The 23434-nt window shown below is 29.4% G+C and overlaps 1 protein-coding gene across 4 annotated transcripts in view; it reads left to right on the top strand.

Moving 5' to 3' along the window:
• LOC112748028 (suppressor of disruption of TFIIS) overlaps window positions 1-12954 on the top strand; it is a 65481-nt gene extending 52527 nt beyond the window's left edge. Inside the window, exons 1-10 of one of the 4 annotated variants that reach the window (XM_072218899.1) lie at window positions 1993-2043; window positions 9606-9785; window positions 10522-10603; window positions 10707-10772; window positions 10864-10961; window positions 11057-11094; window positions 11226-11313; window positions 11441-11761; window positions 11959-12024; window positions 12545-12954. In XM_072218899.1, the coding sequence (XP_072075000.1) occupies window positions 10540-10603; window positions 10707-10772; window positions 10864-10961; window positions 11057-11094; window positions 11226-11313; window positions 11441-11761; window positions 11959-12024; window positions 12545-12697 (894 nt within the window). In that variant the 5' untranslated portion in view covers window positions 1993-2043; window positions 9606-9785; window positions 10522-10539 and the 3' untranslated portion in view covers window positions 12698-12954. Of the gene's footprint in view, window positions 1-1992; window positions 2044-9508; window positions 9786-10521; window positions 10604-10706; window positions 10773-10863; window positions 10962-11056; window positions 11095-11225; window positions 11314-11440; window positions 11762-11958; window positions 12025-12544 lie in introns of those variants that run through there. The other 3 variants (XM_072218904.1, XM_072218896.1, XM_025796238.3) reach the window with 3 other exon arrangements.
• Window positions 12955-23434: the final 10480 nt, after the last annotated feature.

Genomic DNA, 23434 nt, shown 5'->3' with positions numbered 1-23434 from the left:
TTATTTCGTTGTTAAATTCGATAATAAATAGACTATCGACAAAATTCGACAATTTTTAATATTTTTCTTATAATATCTGTTCTACATTTGTTAGAAGTATGTTGTGGGCCACTAACTAGAATTTAATTTTTTTAGTTAGTTATATCATTTTAAACTTTCAATATTCGTTTAAAGTAATGAGTGAGTTGATAATTAAGTCAATCCAAATTGATTTTGAATAGTTATATATTTAATAGATATCTTGGTCCGAATAATGAAACTAAAAAAACAAAAAAGAAACTACTCTACTAACACTTAATAATTAATTAAGTAATTGATAATTTTGCTCGCTTTTGACTAATTTTGTCATTTTGAATTAAAATTTGATGATAGGAAAAATACTTATATTTACTAATTAAAAGGAGTCATAATTTTTTTTAATCTAGATTAGTTATTGATAATAAATGTTAGATACTATATTAGTATGAAGAAAAAGTTGGACCAATTTTATTTGTTGCTTAATCTTTCAATCAATAATATTATATTCTACTTTTGAAAAAAAAAATGCTTTTAGAATGTAAATATTTACTTATTAGAATTTCGTTCTGGCTAACTAAGCAGTAAGCACATGCCTATGCCCTTTCAAGGAAACAAATTGAAGATTTTTCAAAATCTCTAGGATAACTAAAGGAGTAATATTTAATTTAAGAACATTTACACTTCCAATGTTAAAAAGATGAAATTAAAATAACCAAAATGAGGAAGCTTCCAATGGGGTAGTGGGGTGTCTAAGTGTGTTTCTCACAAGAATTAAAATAACATTCAACACATAAAAGCATATCATTATAGCCTGCCTCGTGAATCATGATCACATTACCATTATTCTTAATTGAAATAATGCATACGAAGAATTATTCTATTTTATCTTTTTTACTTACTAAGCTATATACTTTAGTATGGTCACAAAAGTTGAACAAAGACTAAAATAGTGAAAGATACAAAACATGTGGTTAATTAATTTCTCGTTTATTTTATACTACATATATAGTATATATTTTACTTCCTCCATGTACAAATATGCGCTACGTTATTTTTAACAGAAACATATATATATAGGTTTAAAAGAAATTCTAATTATTTTTCAATTTGTCTTTATTTTCCTCTAATTTGTGTGTGAGTAATGGCAATTTTAATTTTTGGTTTTTACTAAAAAAATTTAAATATGATGAGATTATTGTATACTAACCTATAAATTAAAAAAAAAAAACTGGTGGGTTGCAAAATTTAAAATAACAAATATAATAACTTAATTATAGAAAAATACATAAAATCTAATTATATATGATTAAATGAGTATCTGAAAGGTTAAGAGAATGTCATTAAAGTAACTTTCAACAGTGAAATATATGTAATAAAAGTAAAGAACATTAATAATTGTAAGAAGTATTAATTGTTAAACAAAGTTGTTTCAAGTTTTAACAGAAACCATAGATTAAAGAGTTATTCTCCACGTACAAGCGTTTTCTTATATAAGTCATACAAGTAATTTATATTCACGTATTTTTATGTTTTTTCTATATTTTTTTGTGCTTCTTCTTCTTTTTTTTCGTAATTTTTCTCTCCCGTTATCATCATCATCAACACCACCTCTTCCTCTTCCTTCTTTTTTTCATTAGAATTTCTTCTTTTCTTTTTTTTCTCTTTCTCCTCCATCATCAGTTATCTCGTTATTGAAGATAACAAATAATTTAGGTTCAGATTATCAATTGAACCAGAACAAAATTGATTATTGTTTTTAATCCAATCAAGTGGCTAAAGTGTGGTTCAATTCAGAAGAAAAAATTATAGCATTAGAGAAAATATTTTTCTGCAGTAAATTTGGGTGTAGCACGAAGATATTTAGGTGTAACACAAAGATATTTGGGTGTATTTTTATTCTGATAATTCTTTATAATTCAAAACTCTTCCTCTTCCTCCTCCTCATCTTCTACTCTTTTTTTATCATCATCACCATCTTCTTCTTTTTTTTATTCATCTTTTTCTTTTTTTATTTTACCTTCTCAAGTTTATTCTTGTTTTACTCTCTTAACAAGAATAAAAATAAAAAAATCAAACAAAAAAGAAGAAAAAATACATAATGCTGCAAAATTACTTAAAATAGGATGAACTTACATTCATTTAACTAAAAGAAAAAAAGAAATAAGGAAAAGAAGAAGAAGAAAAAAATACAGCATTAGAGAAAATATTTTTTTGTATTTGCAGCAAATTTGGGTGTAACGCGAAGATATTTAGGTATAACACAAAGATATTTGGGTGTATTTTAAGAATTTTTGGGTGTATTTTTATTCTGATAAATTCTGCATAATTCAAAACCCTTCCTCTTCCTCCTCTTCGTCTTCTACAGCTTCTTCTTCATCATCTTATTTTATTTTCTTATAATTCTTCTTAGGAAAAAAAAACCAAACAAAGAAAAAAAAATACACAATATTGCAAAATCAATAGAAAGAGGAGGAGGGAAAAAATGCAGCAACAATAACAATAATAAAAAAACTGATAAAGATGAAACACACGAAGAAAAAGTAGGAAAAACACAAAAAAAGAGAAGAAGAAGGAAAATGGGGAGGAGAAGGAAGAACGTGAAAAAGAAGAAGCGTTTTTCATAATAGTCAGTGAAAGCGCACTTTGTAAACGCTTAGTGATGCGCGTGTTATCACGCTGTGGTAGATAAATGTAATTTTTGTTAAATTTGTTCTAACTTGTAAGACTTATAAGTAAAAAAAAAAATTATTTATGTAATATAGCTCCAGATTAAAAACTCTTAATTTCGAAAGTGTTTAAAGTGATGTTTATACTAATTTAAAGGTATTACTAAATACTTAGTACATAACATAATCAAATATATTACAAGTAATGCATAGAAGTATTAAATGATAATGAATGAATATTAAATGAAGAAAATTATTACAGTAAAATGATAACATATGAGCAAATAAAAGAGAATAGGACATATATTGAGGCAGTAATATTTAGATGTTGAACATTAACCATTACAAAAAAAAATTACCCTTATCATTAATAAAAAATTTTCCTGTCTGAAACAAATTAGCATCTTATCTTATAAAAATCCAACACTTATTATTCATATTTAAGACTCGAACCCATATCTGTTACTAAAAAATCCAACAGCAATTAAAACTGGAACTCATATTGTCACTAAAAATCTGTCACTAATTATTCACATCTAAGACTCGAACTCATATTTGTCGCTACAACCGACCATATATTGGTACATGACCATACATACCCCATTTTGGCATCATATAACATTTAAAGTTATTAAAAGTGGAGCTGTTATTAGCTGTAAGCTGTTTGTTAGAAGTCCACTTACGTGCACCAAGAATCCAGAAGTGTCCAGATGAATGGTCACGGTTCATGTAACCAAGTACTACATACAATTAATATCTTTGTTTTCTTTTTCTTTTTTTTCTCCTTTTTTTTCTTTTTATATATATTGACCAAAATGCCCTAGTAAAATATCTGATGAATTGAAAGTTTGAAACCATGTACAATATAAAAGGAAATAAAGCCATTTTGAAACTCAGCATTATTGTAACAAAGTGCATTAATATTAATAAAGTTTTCCGAAATTAGTAAAAAGGGTATAGTTATGGGGTTCAATATTAGTAATATATTGAGCTGTATGCGACTTAGATAGTGTGTGCGTTTTTGTCGAATTGTAAGAGCACACTTTTTTTCATTCACAAACTCGTTCTATAGCCAAATAGGAGTCCTACACGCAAAAGGGTAATTATATGATTAAACAAATAAATTATTGCTATTATTCTTATTATTTGGTGATGATTGTTTTGTTTTTGTTCCACTTGTCAACACAGGTGGCCTCCAATTGTTTTCAAAGAAGTTACTTCTATTCAAGGGCAGTGCCGCAATATTGAAATATTCAAGAGCTTTGAATACCTGCACCATGACATGGCAATTTTATAGCATTACAAATTATTATTATTATTATTATTATTATTATTATTATTAGAGATCATATTTAAGGTTAAAAATAAGAGGAGCGTTCAAATTCAACTCGTTAATAGTTTAATAAGCAAATTTGTGAATTAGTGACTCGAATTTGATATTGAAATTGAGCTCATAAATTAAATGAGTCAAACTTAAATTTGGAAAAATTCAACTCATTAGTAATTTAATATATATATATATATATATAATAACAATATATAATTTTACATATATATTAATGTTCTTAAGGTAGCGTTTAGTAGAAAGATAGAGATTGAAAGATTGAGAAGTTGAGACTAAGAGACAAAGACTGAAATAAATCTTAATATTCTGTTTGATGCAAATTGGGAGACAGAAATTGAAATAAGAATGAAGCTCTAATTTAATTTGCACAAAGGATAAAATTAAAATTAATTAATTGAAATGATGATAGTTTAGGTATAAAATGTTATTAAAGTTTTAATCTCCGTCTCTATAAATTTCAGTCTCCTGTGTTTCTATTTTTTAAAGGTACTGAAATACTGAAATTTTAGAGACATAGACTAAAATTTTAATACCAGTCTCTGAGCCAACAAACATAATACTGAGTCTCAATCTCTCAGTTTCTGTCCCAATACCTCAAAACAAACGCTACTTAGGTATTTAAAATTTTATAATCATTTTTTATATGTAATTTTGATGTAGGATATAAAAGATCTATAATTAATAGATAAATAATGTATAAAATTAATCTTTTTTAATATTTTTTAATATATATAAGTTATAATTTATTGATATAAAATTATAGATTATGTTCCTATTATTTGAATCAGCTCATGAACTCGAGCCAGCTTGTGAACTCGAGCCAGTTCGTGAGATCTCGTTGAGTCGAACTTGAACTTACGAAATAAATTTAATTGTTAATAAATTGAATCGTGAACCAAACTTAATTTTTGTGAGTTGAGTTTAAATTTAGTTTAGTTCAGTTTAACTCGACTCACTTCTAACACTATTCGAATAGAATAAAACCATAGTTTTTTTCTTTCGAATTTTAACAGAATTTGTACTTAAAAACTGATAACCTGTCATGCAATACTCTCTATACAAAAGTTTTAGTTTTGAATAGACATTTTAGCTCTCAGATTTGCTTTTGTTGACACGCTTATTTACTTACTTATTAAGCTACGTATTCATTGATATTTTATAAAGTATTATTATCTATTTTAAACATTTTTATACTCGTTTAAATAAGTTTATATGATATATATTTAAAAATTACATCACAAGTTCAAAAATAAATGATTGTGAATATATATTCCTTAAAGATATTTAAAATATACTCTAAAATAAAAGAAAATAAAACATAATTCTCTATGAAAATATGTGGATTCAAGCTGATGAGAAGGTGCAACATTTATAAAGCATTCTCTTTTTGTTCCCCTTTCATTACTTCCTTTATTGCGTGTACTTGCTTCATATCAGCTAAACAAAGGTAAAAGGCTACAACCATTTGTGCCTAAAAAGAAAAAGAATGATTAAAGCATAAAAATAATAATGTCACTTGGTCCAATATATATATATATATATATTCATTATATTGTTGTCACGGTAAATATTTTCCTTTTTCATCTTAAAACCAATATATATGTAGTTAAGGTGAACTTTATGGCTACCAATTTTTAATACATTTTTAGTTTTGACAATTGATATCCAAACTCGATTATAAAAATTTTATTGATTGATTGCTTGAAAAGTTTTAATTGTTTTTCTTTAAATACGAGTTTTACTATTTTCAAGATTCAAATTAAAAAAAAAAACCTTACTTACTATACAGGCAAACATAATTTTTCATAACAAGTAGTATTAGGGACTAGCACATTTAATAATTTGTAGTCATTAATTAGTTCTTATTAATATTTTAATATTATAAAATTATATTTAATAGTATAAAATTATATATATTTTTTTTAATAATTAAATATATAAAAGTGCTGGATCTTGAGACTTTCTCTTTTATAATATATAGTTAGTAAAGAAAATCTTATAATTTACTTAAAGTCACATATCAATTACGTGTGATTTAGATATAAATTATTTATGCAAATCATATTGATAAATTGTATTAGATGCAAAGTTACTAGTATAATTAACGAGAAGAATTAGATCTTAGGAAAAAAGACTTGTCTCTAGAAACATAGCAAATAATAGCAATTTGAATCGCATTTAGAAATTCGAAGAGATATGCACATTTATTGTTCAAAAAAGAAAAAAAAAAGGTTGAGATTTATTTTCTTTATATATGTAAAACCAGCACTTAAAAACTTTCATCTAAAATGTCAGAAGTTACAAATGTGATTCCCATTAATTTTAGCAAAACTTTCGTCTTATAATTATTAGTGTAGTGGTAGTGAAAATAGTTAAATATTATTCTAACACTGTATAACTATACTACAAGAAATAAAGGATTTAGTCATAAAAAAAAAACCATGACTAAAATCCTTTAAAAATGTAACAACCATGCATTGGACACAAAACGACATTTGTGGATATGATAATTAAATGGTTGTATTTTCAATTTTTTACGATTTTAAAATTAGTAGTCACAGTTTTAAACACTATAAAGATCAAATTTTTAAAGAGTTACTGTTTATATATCATTATTCATACTTGATGTTGTGGTTAAATAAAAATAATTAAATAAAAAAATATAATTTTATTACAATTTATCCATAACTAATTTATGCAAGTTAAATTTTTCAGCCACACCTTTCTTTGTGACTAATGTCGGGTTATTTAGCCACACTCCTATGACTAATTTGCGCTATTTTTCCACATATTATTGACTAATTTGTACTAATTTACTAGAATTTTTTTATAGCTAACATGGATAGTTTTTCTTTAGAATTTATAAGTAGCTTTTATTATTTGGTCGGTTGTGACTGAACAGTTTTAATAAATTAAAATTATATTTATAAATATAATACTAATAGCAAAAATTTAATTTTAAATATACAAATTGAACATTTTTGCAAAATCATAAAAAAGTATCCACAACCATTATTGTATCATAAGGTGCCATTTAACTGGCCACGCCAGTCTGAAACTATTGGATGTGAGATGAAACTTTGGCTCCAGATTATTGAGTCAGGGTTCTAAGTGAGAGACTTAATTAGTTATTTTAAAAAGTTAGAAATTAGATAAATAATTCATCTTACATACTAATTTCATGGACTAAAATAAACATTATCTCCATTTCATATATATATATAGACAATATAAATACAACTCATCTCATCATTTATTAAGAAAATGGCTCTTAAATAGCAACTATAAATGCAAAATTAAAGATAATTAATAAATGTCTGAATAATATATTAAATAAATTCCTAAAAAATTTTCAATCAGACACACTCATTCCTAGCAAAATTTATTAGATTTGATGTCAAATAACGACTTATTCTCATCGGCTGAATACTCCTGAGTTGTTATAGACATTTCAGTTACTTAACAATGATGTCAAATCATTTTATTAGTTTTTAACGGATTAAAATGACAAAGAAAAACTTATTTATTTTACAGTGTAAAAACTAAAAAACATAAAATCTACTAAAATTTTTCAAAAACGAAAATGTTTCATTGAAAATTTTTTAAAATCATATTTAGAGGATTACTCTAATTTTATTTTTACAAAACCAACAAAAAGTTTCTACTTTCTATATCTCTACGTACGACTTATATAAGAGTAATTTATTTATAAATATCATTAAGTGGTTAAAGAAGCTGAAAAAACGATTGAAACTAAAGATTTTGTACTAAAACGACGTGTGCAGTTTGGGATCACATGAAATATGTGGAACGAAAAGAAAGACGAGAAAGGGTAAAGTTACTATAGAGATTTTGATAAGTTGGTTTTTTATTTGTTTCCAAATTTTGATCATGTTGAAAATGTGTGTGTCACATGATGTAGTTAGGAAGTGCAATCAAGTAGCCAATTTTCTTAGCCAAGAAGATGGGAAACAAGAGTTGTGCTCCTTTTTGTACGGTGGCTATAACCCCCAACTTACTCTAATAATCTAATTTGCCTCCATATTCTGCTCATTGCAGCTGGCATATTCCCTCCCTTTTATTATTATTATTATTATTGTTTCCTAGTTCTTATAAAATATATTCATAATTTGAATAATGTCCCATCCTAATCATCAATTATAAGGTGCTAACTAGTAACTTATCTGGCTTTTAACTATGGGCTTGAGTTTTTTTATTTTTATTGATGTGAATAAAATTTTGTTTATAAAAAATATTCGATAAACACAAAAAATTAATTTTTATAATTTTATATATTTATATAATTTTTTATTTATTTTTTAATAAAATAATCAATCATTAAAATAGTTAAAGTTATTATAATAAAATAATTTATAGCAGTATAATTAATTTTTTTAAAACATACGTACTAAATATATATTGTTCTAGATCCGATCTTCGGGTTCTTTTTCGGAACGATTACCGAACTTGACAATTCTAAGGTTGTCTTCACGGTCTAAAAACAGATCAATAACTTTTAATATTTTCACCCGATATTTGAATTTAAATATCTCCTTTATCTTAGTCACATAAGATAAGATGAGATAACTACCACAATATATATAAAGGAGAGTCAAAGACTCCCTCCGCTACTTACTTATTCCACACACTTTATACATCTCAAATTCATTCTGACTTAAGTTTTAAAATGTCTTTACAAATACTATCCCGCCACTCCAAAAAAATAATAACTGATTAATAACTAAATTTTAGTATCAATATAGTATGATTAATATTTTATAGTCAGTAACTTTTCTCTTTCAAAACTATCGAAACAAAAATATAACTCACCATGAGTATCGATTAACTTTATGTTTATCAAGTTTAGTTCTAACTATAATGGATAGTATTAAATTTGAGATGTATTTGTATTTTTCACTATCTAATTATAAATATATTTTTTAAAACTCTATTTAACATACAATTAAGAATTTTAATAATATAATCCTATATTTTCTCTTGAAAAATTTTTAGAAGTCAATCATTTTTAATATTTTTGGTTATTATTTGACTAATATAAATATTAAATTGTTTTTAATAAATAAATTTTATTAATTTTATATGTATAAATTTAAAAAAATTATAAATATAAATTGTATTAATTTATATGTATAAAATTTTAATAAATATAAATGTAAACTATATATATTTTTATATATAAAATTTTTATAAATATAAATATAAATTATTATTAGTTAAATAGTAATAAAAAATAATAATATTGCATGTAGCATTTTTCTTTTACCTCCCCCCTCCCTTGTTATTTTACAACTATTTTACTATTTATTCCTTCTATAATCTATAGCAGCAACATGTAAAGAAGAAATCAAACTTTGATTCCTATTAAAAAAAATTAGAAAACAATTAACGAAATTGAATTAGCTGTCACTTTCTTGGAGAAGTGAATCATATAATAATCATTGTACTAGTTTCATTGGTTATTGTATTCCACAATTAAACGTAATTGAATAAAAATAAAAATAAAATTGTAATGCAAAAAAAATTGTATATTATTCAATGACTCCTTCCATAGATAGAAGCAACCTCCTTTGCCTATATAAACCCCCTCTTGCTTCTATTGTTCTTCCCCCCTCCTCTTCTTCCTCTTGCTTCTTTCAATTCAATTACCCTTCTCTCTCTAAAAGCTTTTTGCTTCTTCATACCCTCTTCTTTTGTCCTTAAAATCCATCACTTGTTGTTCTTATTTCCCTTTTTGGGTAAGCTTAAAACCTTCATTATATATGTTCTTCAATGCTCTAGCATTTTTTTTTTGTTTCCCTTCATAATTCTCTTTTGTCATTGCCACCAATAATCCTTTACCCTTTGGCTTCATGAACCTTGATCATTGAATATAATTTATTATTGAAATCCATGACTATTACCAAGATTATGGAACCTAATGTTTTGAATATAGAAACCATATATACCATGATATGATGAGACTTTATATAAAATATGCATTACCTTAAAGTGTTCTTTTTTCTTTTTTTCCCCACCTTTTTCCCCATTAAAGAATCTGTTTCAGTTCAATCATGAACAGTTTGTGTCAAATGAGCAAAAATTTATAACAAAAGTTGGTGCACTTTGGGAAGTAAAAATTTGCTCTGTTCTCAGGAAAACTCTGTTCAGAATATTATAATAACTTTGGATATCCTTTTCTTGTGGCTGCAAAATTTTCACAATTGAAAGAAACTCTCTTTTTTTTAATTCATAACTTTTTAATGACTATAAACCTATTCCACTTGTTGTGGATTGTCCACTCAGAAAATTAACAAAGCCTTATCCCAAATGGATTGAAGTGGCCCCCTTTGTTGTATTTTTTGGTGCTAATCTGAGTCAATTGAAGCAATCATTTAAAGACATGAAGTTCTATAGATTTGAAGAATCTATAAATTCTTTGCAAGTTCATGAACTTATCATGCTAACATTGTTTTCTTATGTTGTGTGTTTAAGGTTTCCGAATCGATCGACATGGAGTATGAGAATCGCTTCAGACAACAAGCCGAGAGGCCGAAATATGATTGCCTTCTTTTTGGTAATCCTTTGCAATGATACCATTTTGTTTCATCAAGTTCTAAATTTTGAAAAATTAAGATTTTGGGGTATGTTGTGACTAACTATTGAACTTTTTTATGCAGATTTAGATGATACTTTGTATCCTCTAAGTTCTGGTCTTGCAAAATCATGCCTCCAAAATATTAAAGGTATGATTTAGAGTAATCTCATTAATAATGTTTCTCCATTATTGATGCTTTTTTGCTGATATTGACATGAGGGGCATAATTGTAATTTTAGATTACATGGTTGAGAAGCTTGGCATAGACCCAAGCAAAATTGATGACTTGTCCAACCTTCTTTACAAGAACTACGGCACAACTATGGCTGGTCTAAGGGTATGCATGACTTTTTGCTTATTTTTCCTTGTCATTTCTTTGGTTCTTCCATTGTTGGATTCTCACAACTTAATTGATTTCTAACTTTTATTCAGGCTATTGGATATGACTTTGACTATGATGAATATCATAGGTATCTTCCTCCCCTTATTTTTTTTCTCTAATTTTACTATTTTAGTATATTCTAATATTCGAGACGGTTACTAAACAGGTTGAATCTGACTTTGAAATTTGACATTGACTTTTGAATTGTGCATTATACAGTTTTGTCCATGGAAGATTGCCTTATGAGAATCTAAAACCGGACCCGGTTCTAAGGAACCTTTTACTCAGCCTTCCCTACAGGAAACTTGTAAGTAGTGTTCATGGAAGCAATGAGACATTATACAAACCTTTGTTTACAAACGTTAATCCAAACACACACTATATAATTAGTGTTCATGATGATCTAAATTTTGGTGTCTAATTTTCTTCTTTAGATCTTCACAAACGCGGACAAGGTCCACGCGGCGAAGGCGCTAAGCCGGCTTGGATTAGAGGACTGCTTTGAAGGAATTATATGCTTTGAGACTCTTAATCCAATCCACAAGACCAGTGTCTCTGATGATGAAGATGACATTCTGTTTCTTGGATCATCAAAGAACAATGCTTCAAGAACCTCACAAATCTTTGATATCATTGATCACTTTTCTAAACCAAATCCCACTCATGTGTTGCCAAAGACACCAATAATTTGCAAGCCATCAGAGAATGCCATTGAATTGGCTCTTAAGATTGCCAATCTTGACCCACAAAGAACTGTAAGAAAATAAAATACGTAATTTGAATTTTTAATTTTAAATAAAAATTTAAAAAGATAGAAAATAGAAAATGTTTTCTCAAACAAAACATACCCATATCTTCTTGAGCAGTCAAATTATCATCATGAGATTTTGTTACATCTTAACCTTTTTAGGTGTTTGCTTACATATTCTTTGGTTCAATGTGTCACTTTCAGTTGTTCTTTGAGGATAGTGTCCGCAATATACAGGCTGGAAAACGTGTGGGACTTCACACTGTCTTGGTAAGTCACTGGAATTTTTTTTTGCTGTGTACCACTACAATTTCCTCTTTGAAATTTCATTACCTAACAACTTTTTATTTTATATCACAATAAAAATTAACCCATAAAATCTGACTCCATGAATTTAACTAAACTAGTCCTCAAGAAGCTAATCACCTAGTAGGGCAAGTTTAGCCGACCTGACTCGGCCAAAGTCTATCCTAACCGATTTTGTAACCAATCGAGATCGAGTTTTTTATGACAAAAAAAAAAAAAAATCGGTCGTTAAAAAAAATTGCGACTACCAACAAAATCATACTAGTTGGTCACTAATTCATCGCTGAGTAAGAAATTAGCGATCGATTTAATGACTATCATAAAAACTATTCCAGTTGGTTGCTAAATTGATGGCTAATTTTCGATTTAGCAACCAAAATGAAAATTTAGCATGTACTTGGTAGAGTAATAATTTTATTTATAAATTGGGATGTATTTTTATTAATCATGAGACCTTATGTATTGATTGTTACAAAAAATCCAGGTTGGTACATCTCAGAGAGTTAAAGGTGCAGATTATGCATTGGAAAGCATTCACAACCTTAGGGAAGCAGTGCCAGAACTATGGGAGGCTGATATGAAATCTGAAGTTGCATACTCTGGGAAGCTTGCTGTTGAGACATCAGTCACTGCTTAATCAAAGAAATATTTGAAGAAATTAAAAAAAAAAAAAGAAGAAGAAAAGAAATGGAAGAAGACCCCCTAATCATTGTTCAGTTGATGATGAAACTGAAAATCCAAATCACCAAAAAGGAAAAAAAGGAAACAAAATGACAGATGGTCCAATTGGGTTATTGGGGGATTCCCCAACTTTCAGCTGTAGTTGATGTAGATGCTTTGTTCAGAATCACTTCAAATTTAAAATAATAAAATTATCAGTATATTCAAATAAAATTATCTCTTTTTTTTCTTTTTTTTAATAAATAAATAAATAAATAAGTAAACGTAGAATGTTTAAAACTAATTACGAAATTAACAAATTCTAAAAATCAAATCAATTATTGGATCGGTAAAATTAAAAATTTAGAAGTTCAAAGATTTTATTGAGAATTAACTATAATATAATATAATATAATATATATTTTATAATTCAAAAAAATTGATTTTTTTATTTATTATTTTAAATTGATTAACTTCTAAAAAATCATACTGATTTAATTGATAAATCTATTTTTTGAAAATTTTTTATTTTTAACGGATTCTTATCAATTAATTGTTACTTTGAATCTGATTAGTCTTACTCTTATGGGTGAGAATTCTGATTAATCAGATCGAACTAGTTGATTGGGTTCTTAGAACCATGGGAATTACCTTTCTCTTCTACCAAAACTCGTTTGAAGCTTGTTGTATTATTAAATTATAATTATTGATGAAGTGAATTAACCAATGTGAACACAACATCTAATAAATTTAGTGTCTTGGAGGTGGAAAATTGAATTGAAAACATAACTAAATTGAGTCGCAATTTCTTGTTGTGAATTGCTCACGCAAACATTTGTAATTTGGAAGCTGAAATGGTCACCCTGCTTGTCATTCGCTATTATTTTATTTTATATAAAACTACTAAGTCAAGCAAGTTTCATGATTTATAATCACTTAATGACATGTTTAACATGCGTAAGATTAAGTGGTTAAATAAAATTTAAAGAAAGAACAGAGGTATTTGAGTGGTATATACATGCAATTTGTTTATTTTATTATTCTAAACTTGAACTAAAGCTCCATCGTCGTCATGATTCATGAAGCATGATAAATTGATAACTTAGGGTTATAAGAAACGAACCAAATAATAATAATAATTTTTTTTATATGCCAACGAACTATAATTCAAATGGCATAATTTTCTTACCTCACTTATAGGTCTCGGATTTAAGTTTTACTCTTAATTTAAAAAAAATCTTTTTATATTCTTAACAAAGAGGACACTATTCTAAAAAGGCTCTTATTTGACAAAGGCAATTATATGTGTTTTTTTTTTCAAAAAAAATCTCTAATTTTGATAATAATTTAATTAACTCAATAATATTTACAATTGTATACAATAACATAGAAATTCACAAATTATATAATATATTTTTTCATGAAAATAAAATAGCTAGGCAGGAAAATTTATTGAGTAATACCTTAAATAGTTAAAATAAATTAAAAAATATGATATAAAAATATATTACTTTTTTTAATTTTAAAAAACAGTACAATATTTTTTCGTGAACTTCATCATCAATTCATGCATAAACGTACACATTACATAAACATGCATGCTTATCTCTTCAAACTGATAAAGAAAAACAAAAAATAGAAAGAGAGAGCATAATTATAACATGCTTACGTGGTTGCGCCAATTATTAGATTACTTGAAAGATATAAACAGCTGACGTCAACTCATCAAGTATTTTAAAATGATGACAAGTTATATATGGTATGAACAAATTAATTAAATCTCATGAGTCATGGTACCAATCATTGATACTACAGTTGTACATAAACAAGGTACACTTATATTAATATAAATTAATTATTAATATAAAATATATATTAAAAATAAATTAAATAATATATATTCATATATACAAATATATAATAATTAATTTTTTTATAAACATAATAATTTTATATATCATAATAATGATTATAAGAAAATTTATAATGTCTTGAAAAAGATAAGCACGGAGATCAATTATAAATTGTAAAAATACTCAAATTTTAATCTCTTAACCAAATTAAATAATTATGTAACATAAAGAAGAAAAAAAACAATTTATTACCTTTTTATGCTCATTATTTTTTGAAAAAAAATTAGAAATGAAATATTGTTCATAATCAATCAATATTTTCTTAAAATTTTTTGTTTCTTTCTATTTAAATAAGTTATTCGTTCCTACTTGTTTTTAGTTTTGATCTTTCTAACTTTATTTTGATTTTTGTCTAATAAATTCAAAAAATTTTAGACTGGAAACAAAGAAGATGGAAATACCCATGATTAGAGAGAATTTAGACTGGCTACAAAGGAGTTTAGTAGGCGAGACGACGAAAGTTATTGATTATAATTCTTTGAAGGTTAAGATTGGGAAGAAATTACCTCAAGTTGTGCAAGTACAAGAAATAAGAGCGTACAAAGCACTCTAACTTTTGTTAGTGTACTGCATATAGAAGAAGTCTTCACGTTCAAAATGAATAATTTTTTTGCAATTTTTCTATAGTGTATGGAGATGGAAAGATGAGGAACGAAATAAAACTCGAAGGGTGTGGTTAGAGTGTTTTGGTATTCCTTTGCATACGTGGTCAGCGGAGACGTTCAAGATAATACGAGGCCAGTGGAGAGAAATAATTGGGTGTGACAAAGCCATAAAATCATGCATCTCATTTAGTGTGGGCGTATGCAATTGATACTTTTATTATGGACATAATCAACGAGTGGATTCACATCACAATAGGTACTAGTGAATTCGATGTTCTAGTAAAAGAAGTTGGCCATAAGAGCTACGGATTGGATTGCAAACTAGAAGAGTTAGGTGAATTTTGTTCTACAAGAACATGCGAAAATTTGGTTGCTAGAGGTACAAGTTTCATAGCTCCGGTGGAGAGCAAAGATCCTGTGGTAGATTTGGTGATGGCGGTGCCAAGGGAGGAAGAAGTAGAAAAAGGTAGATTAGTAATTTTAGAATCTATTTTAAAGGAATGGATTAATTGCAATTCAAATCGGGATCACGTTTAAAGGGTAACGTATCATGCCCATTTAAAGGGAAGTGCAGATTTTGTGGGATATAAAGATATGATTAATGATGTGGAATCTGAAAAAATGGTAAGTTGGAATTATGTGAGAATGTGAGATAGAATAATGGACTGAATAAAAGATTCATGTGGTCAAAAAACACAAACCTAAATAGACTCTTTCCTTGGTCCAGTGACATGGAATGTGCCAATTTTACTAAGGGAGATAATTTGGGCCTTATCCCACTTATCAGAAGCCCATATCATTCAATAGTGGATAGAGGCTGCGGGTTGGGATTGGAGAATTCGGGTTTGGTTGATTTCACTCCAAAAAACGGGTTCTGCATTACTCACCATGGGCAGAACAAAGGGGACATTAGAAGAAGTGACGGTGTGCACTATTTCTGTAGCAAAGGAGACAGATGTGCTGGCAATCAATGATGGAAGATTGGTGGCGACGTCGGTGTAGGGCCTTTTGCCGTGAACGCTGAACACCAGTCACGTCTGATGAAATGCATTTCTATTGAGACCGAGACTAAAACTAGTCACCTGGTTTTGTCAGTGATGGAGGGGTTCAGGTGATGGAGGGGTTCAGTTCTTCTAGGGATGATGGGTTCGATGGGGATACGAAGGTGAGTTGCTCAGAGACCAGGAAAAAGAACTCAGCCTACCAGGTTGGGTTCGTCGAAGATGGAGAAGAAGCATTTAATGAAGATTGTATGGCCTCGGATGATGAGGGACTTGATGATGGTAATGTTGAAATTGTTTCTGGGGTTGGCATGGATATTGAGGGTAGAAAACAGGAACCAGAGATGAGAAGGTTTTGGAACGGGAGGAGTAGATGCTTGAAAATATGAGAACGTGAAAATTGACAATTGAGTCAAGAGCGGTGTAGTACAACAAGAAGACGAAATTATGGTAATTTTTCAAGCATTGAATGAAGAAATTGCTCAAAAAAGGAGGTTGACAGAGCAGAAAGAAAAGCACGAAGATGTAAACTCCAAAATCCATAAAAAGGTGTGTAGTAAAGTTTTAAAAAAATTTCTAGTTCTTGGAATGTTAGGAGGTTACGGTGTTGGAAAATTGAGTATGGTGAAGGACCTAAAAAGAAGCAGAAATTGAATATGTTAGGATTGATTGAATCTAAGATGCAAGTTGTGACTAAGTTTGATGTAGTACATATTTGTGAAGTGATGCTGTGGAATAGGAGTATGTAGGATCAAAAAGTGCATCCAAGGGTCTGTTATTAATGTGGGATGATAAGCTGTTTAGAATGAATAATTGCTATAAAAGGAAGAGATTGTTATGTGTTGAAGGAGTTCTATTAAAAAATGAGTTCAATTATGCTTTTTGTTTGGTATATAGTGCTCATACTAGAGTGGAGGAACTTTCTGTATGGAAGGAACTGAGTTATATAGCTAGCTTATGTTAGGTTAAGTTTGTTACATGAGTTACTTTAATGAGGTAGTACAGGTGAAAGAGAGGAAAGGACAGGACATGTTAACAACATCGGTAGAAGATTTTAAGACTTGGATTTAAGATATGTAGTTAGTGGACTTGTCGTTGAATGATAAAAAATTTACATAGTTCAAAATCCGATCTTGCAATCGTATTGATAGAGTTCTGTTCAGTGTGGAATGGATTGAGGAATTTCTGGAGATTCGGCTAAAAGGTAGACTGAGAGATTTGTCAGATTATTGCCCAGTAATAATTGAGGATTCTAAGTTCAGAGGTGGACCACGATCTTTTCGGAACTTAGATTTTTGATTTACACATGAAGGTTTTCTAAGAATGGTTAGAGGAATGGAAGAATCTTGGTGATGTGTAGTTTACAAATAAACTGAAGGCTCTAACAGTTCCTTTGAAGAAATGGCATAAGGACAATTTTGGTGACTTGAACAAGAGAATTCAACGCTTTGAAGATGTGAATAAGAAGATAGATGATATGGCTAGCAATGGGGTTTATAATGGTATAGTGGAGGCTAGAAAGAAGGCGTTAGTAAGCTATTGTGAGAAATAGTATGTGAGAAAGAAGTGCATTAGAAACGGATAACGCAATCTAGGCATGTGAAGGATATGGACAAAAATATTAGATACTTCCATAATTTGGCATCGATAAGGAGGAACAATAGAATTAATGCACTGGTAATTAATGAAAACTTTATAAGAAATCAAGTTAGAATCAAGATTGTTATTAGAGAGTTTTATAAGGATCTGTATCATCATGAGAGATCTCTAATTGTGGGGTAAGAGACGGGTTAGTGAATCGAATAGATGAAGAAGATTCTGTAGCATTGGAGAGAATGTCAACGGTAGAGGAGCCTAAAGATGAGATTTTGGACTGTGAATCATCTAAGGCTAAAAAAAGTGATGGATATAACATGAATTTCTTTAAAAAGTGTTGGGATGAGATTGGTTCAGAGTTCACGGCAACTATACTGGATTTTTTTCGGCCAGCCAAGATACCTTCTAGTTCAAATATTTTGTGGGTGTCCCTAGCACCTAAGTTCATTAAAACCAAGGAAATTAAGGACCTTTGACCGATTAACATGGTGGGTTGCGTCTACAAGGTAATCTCTAAGGTATTGGTAAGAAAGATGGGATCAGTGATGTCAGGTCTAGTAGGGGAGACACAGAGCGCATTTGTTAAAGGTTAGAAAATACATGATGGGACATTTATTACATGTGGAACAGTGCAATAGCTTAAGCTGAGAAAAAAGAAAGTGTCGATTATTAAATTAGACTTCAGAAGGCTTATGATAGAGTAAAGTTAAATTTTGTGGACATTGTGTTACAGAAGATGGGCTTTGGTTGGAGGTGGAGGGAGTGAGTGAGGGAGTGTGTTGGTACAGCTGCTATGTCGATTTCGATAAATGGCTCGTCATCAAAATCTTTTAAGATGGAGAGGGGTTTGAGACAAGGTGATCCACTGTCTCCATTTTTATTTGTTCTTGTTGTTAATATTCTGCATAGGATGGTGGGTGAGACATTTAGAAACAGACGTATTTCACCTTTGTTGGTTGACAGGGATAATATAGAGTTATCACATCTCCAGTTTGTGGATGACACTATATTATTTGTCCACCGGAGCAGGAGACTGATAAATCCCAATTTTGTGGTTTATCTTGTGCTTAATTTAGGGAATTTTATCAACTTATGCCATATTTATTCAATGAAATAGCATGATTTTGTAATTCTCCCTAAATTTGTGCTTAAGTATGAAAATATGCTTTTTAGTCCTTAAAATAGCTAAATTTAATTCACTTTAATTTCATTCGATGCCTTGATATGTTTGTTGAGTGATTTTAGATTCATAAGGCAAGTATTGGATGGAAGAGGTGAGGAGAAAAGCATGCAAAGCAGAGAATTCATAAAGAAATGAGCATTTGGAGAATTCAGGCCACACGCACGTGTCACCCACGCTTACACGTGAAGAGGACATTCAAGTCACGTGCATGCGTCACCCACGCGTACGCGTGAGGAAGAATTTGCCAGCGACGCGCACGCGTCGACCACGCACACGCGTGACGCTGATCACGTGACCTCGTTAAAGTGAAAATGCTGGGGGCAATTTCTGAGCTTTCTATGCCCAAATTTAACTCATTTCTGATGCTATTTTATGCAGAATTCAAGATGGGTCAAAGGGGGGAGCAATTAGATTAGATTAGGACCATGCTTTAGGTAGTTTCTAGAGAGAGAAGCTCCCTCTTCTCTCTAGAATTAGGGTTGATCTAGGGTAATTTCTCTTAGAATTAGGTTTTAATTCTTGTTTTCATCTTGTTTTCTTTACAATTTCTTGTTCTATTGTCTTGATTTTCTTATTTCTTCTTGTTAATTTCTCATTTTGGTAACTTTTATGTTTATGCACTCTTGTTAATTTTCATTCTCTTTAATGCAATTTTGAGGTATTTCATGTTTAATGTGCTTTCTTTAGTTGTTATTGTCAGTTTCTTGCATTGGGTAGTAGTAGATTTTATTATTCTTGCAATTTTTCTATGTTTTTCCTTTATGCCTTCCAAGTGTTTGACAAAATACTTGGCTTAGGTTTAGAGTAGCTTTTTGAGCAATCTTGGCTTAGAAAGAGAAATTAGGCAATTTTGAGTCATCAATATCCAATTTAGATTGGTAACCTAGAGTGGTTAGTTAATATTATTTCCATTGACTCTAATATGTTGCTAATTCAATTAGTGAATTGATTAGGACTTTTGGATTGAGATTAACTAGTCTTATTTGACTTTCTCTCATATGAAGATAACATTGCACCTTCTTCCAATATTGGAGATGACTAAATAGGATTAGCTCTTGTTAATCATTGTATGATAATTGATGACTAGGATAGAAAGCCTATATTTTCAATCCTTGTTATGAATGTCTCTCTTTATTAATTGCTTTCTTTAATTGTTTGCTTTACTTTTGTTGCCTTTTTAATTTCTTATTTTATCAACCCAACCCGTGAAACTCATAGCTAATAATTGGGCATTTGATTGCAATTCCTAAGGAGAACGACCGGGACTAATACTCTCGGTTATCTTTATTGGGTTGGACTTGTGACAACCAAAAATCAAACTTTGATTTGAGGATCGATTGTCGGTTTGGGCTATACTCACAATGAAATTATTTTGTTAAATTCTGAACCGGTATAAATTCTCATATCAGAAACCATAAGAAATTATGCATGGATACTAAGGTGCTTTGAGAAGATGTCGGGGTTAAGTATCAACTTCAATAAATCTAGTTTGATCCCAATCAATTGTGAGCAATAATGGGTTTACAACATGTGAAACTTTTTGGGATGTAAGGAGGATATCCTTCCAGTCAGATATCTTGGCATATCCCTAGGAGCGAATGCAAGGTTGGTCAAGACTTGGAAGCTGATAATTGATAAAGTAGAGGAAAAGCTTAGGTTGTGGAAAGCAAAGGTGCTTAATAAAGATGGTAAGTTGGTCCTTATTGAATCTGTGCTAAATAGCTTGCCGGTGTGTTATTTGAGCCTGTATAAGATATTGAAGGCAGTGGCAGAAAGTTGATTTTGTTGCAGAGAAATTTCCTATGGAGTGAGGAGGAAGGCAGGAGTGGTATGACGCTGGTTAAGTGGGATGTAGTTCAAGCTCCAAAAAAGTTGGGTAGGTTGAGGGTGGGTAATGCCATGGTTAGGAACGTAGCACTACTATTCAAGTGATGGTGGAGTTTTCCAAAAGAAGATTGTCCATTACCGAAGAAGGTCATATGCTCTTGTAATAGCTTGAACCCTAATGTGATATTATCAGATCAGACATTACCTGTTAAAGGGGGTCTGTGAAAGAATATTTGTCAGTTACAATTCAAGGATCAAAATGTGATACATAAGGTGATTGCTGGGTTGTCTATGGAGGTAGGTGATGGAAGAATGACACGCTTTTGGGAAGATATTTGGCTACAAAGTGGTTTGTTAAAGAATAGTTTTCTGAGGCTCTTATCTGTTTCAAAGCAAAGAGGATCTGTCATAGAGAATTGTAGGTTTTGAGATGGGTTAGAGTGGATTTGGAACTTCAAGTGGAGGCGAGATTTATACCAATGAGAGTTGGAATTAGTGGATCAGTTGCATGATACTTTAAAGCTTATAAAGCTAATAAACGATAGACAAGATAGAGTTGTGTGGAAGTTTGACAAAGAAGGAGTTTTTTCTACTAACTCTTTTGTGCAGATGCTGTAGTAAAAAATGCTTATGGAGGATGTCATGAGTTATAACTTCACCAGAACTATATGAAAAGGATTGATTCCGCCAAGAGTGAAGTTATTTATTTGGTTTGTTTTGATAGGAAGAGTGAATACTAAAGAAAGATTGTATAAGCTGAGAATCATTCGTCAGGGTAATAACATATGCGTATTGTGTAAAAAAGATGTTGAATATATTCAACATTTATTTCTTGGTTGTGATTTTACTTGGCAAGTGTGGTGTGCATGACTATCTTATTTTGGGAGGTTGTGGTCTGTTTCGAATTCGCTCATGGAACATTTTGAGAGTTGAACATGTGCCTTTAATAGAAAAGAGGAGCGTAACAAGTGGCTCATATATTTTTTTTAGTTATTTGAAATATCTGGTTAGAAAGAAATTGGCAAATCTTTTATAACAAGAAAACAGATGTAGAAGAAATTTTTTACAGATCATTGACCAGTTATAAACCGTGGAATAATGTGGATCCCTTTTGTTTTTTCTTTTTACGATTATGATTCAAAAATATCTCCGCCTCCCCATTCCTTTATCAAAGTATAGTACTTATGGGCGCAAGTCAGTCTCTTCAAGTGGAAGCAATCATAGGAGGTTCTGGTTGGTCAGCAATCCCTTGCTCCATCAAAGGAAATCAGGACTAACGAGGACGCGGAAAAGCATCTTTCTATATAATTGCCATCTCCGGTCTCACCTGCGGTGCTAATGACAATGCTAGAGATGACATTAGGATAACTCTTAATTTATTTTACATTGAGTGTTGATTTCGTGATTTTATTCTTCTTTCACTCCATTTTATTGTGTTGAGCTCGTTTGTTGAAAAAAAAAATACCGATGTGATGCAAACAAACAAAAGTGACTAATATTAAAGCCTTTTAAATTTTACTACATCATAACTGAAAATTAAATATTTTTTAAGGACAAAAGATTATTTAAGCCTTTGCTTTCTTTAGTTTTTAAACTTTTACTATTTTAATGACTATTGTTGGTTAAAAATATTTTTTTTTATGAAAATCATTTTTAGGTGGTTGGATGTTGGACGTTCTTCAATGTTTACTATTAAATAAAGTAATTTTTTATGGGCCTCAAATTAAACTGGGTGGACCCAGGTTTATGGTGCATTAAACGGCTTTTAAAGATTTTGAATTAAGTTGGGCTTCCACCTCATTTTGATAAAAGAACATAAATTTCGAATTAGGTGATTTGGGAATGTTAATGGGGATATCTAAAACTGAAATAGAGATACTGACAAAAAAAAAAAAAAAAGATGAAACAGAGATGGGGCAAAAATATCTGTGTTTTGGTGGGGACGAGGATAAAATTTTGCTGTTAGAAATTTTAGAATGAAAATGAGGCGAGAAGAATATATGTTCAAAATACCATAAAAAATATTTTAGTAAAATATTATTAAAAACAAATTTGTTACATTTTTAATATATAAAATATATCAAAAACTAAAAAAATTATTATATTTTTTTAAATGTATTTTTGGAATATAAAAAACTCATTTTTTATTATTATTGTCTTTTTTCCCTTATAATTAGTATATTTCTATACTTATTTTCTCTTTAATTAGTAATAAAACATTAAATAATATTATCTAATATTTTAAAAACACAAACTTATTTAATTTGAAAAAGAAGTTTAAAAAAAATAACAGTATTCAAGTACTTAAAATTTTATAAATACCTAAAAATAAAAATCAAAGAAAAAAAACTACTCTGAGTCTTTAACCAGATTCCCCTCCTCCTTAACGAAAACGAAGTCCCCTCCCATTTTGATATTCTCTAGAAATCTCGCTTTATTTCTAAGAACTTCTGATATTTTTGCACGTCATTAGAGTAAGATAACAATAATGATCCTTTCGCTCTTAATTAAATAAATGCTTATTTTTTTATTTTTCACTCAAATTAAAAAATAAAATAAAATATATTAGAGTTATAAAAATTAAAAATT

Source organism: Arachis hypogaea, chromosome 2 (assembly GCF_003086295.3).
Source record: "Arachis hypogaea cultivar Tifrunner chromosome 2, arahy.Tifrunner.gnm2.J5K5, whole genome shotgun sequence".
In the NCBI taxonomy this organism is placed as follows: domain Eukaryota; kingdom Viridiplantae; phylum Streptophyta; class Magnoliopsida; order Fabales; family Fabaceae; genus Arachis; species Arachis hypogaea.
This window is presented reverse-complemented; position numbering and strand designations above follow the sequence as displayed.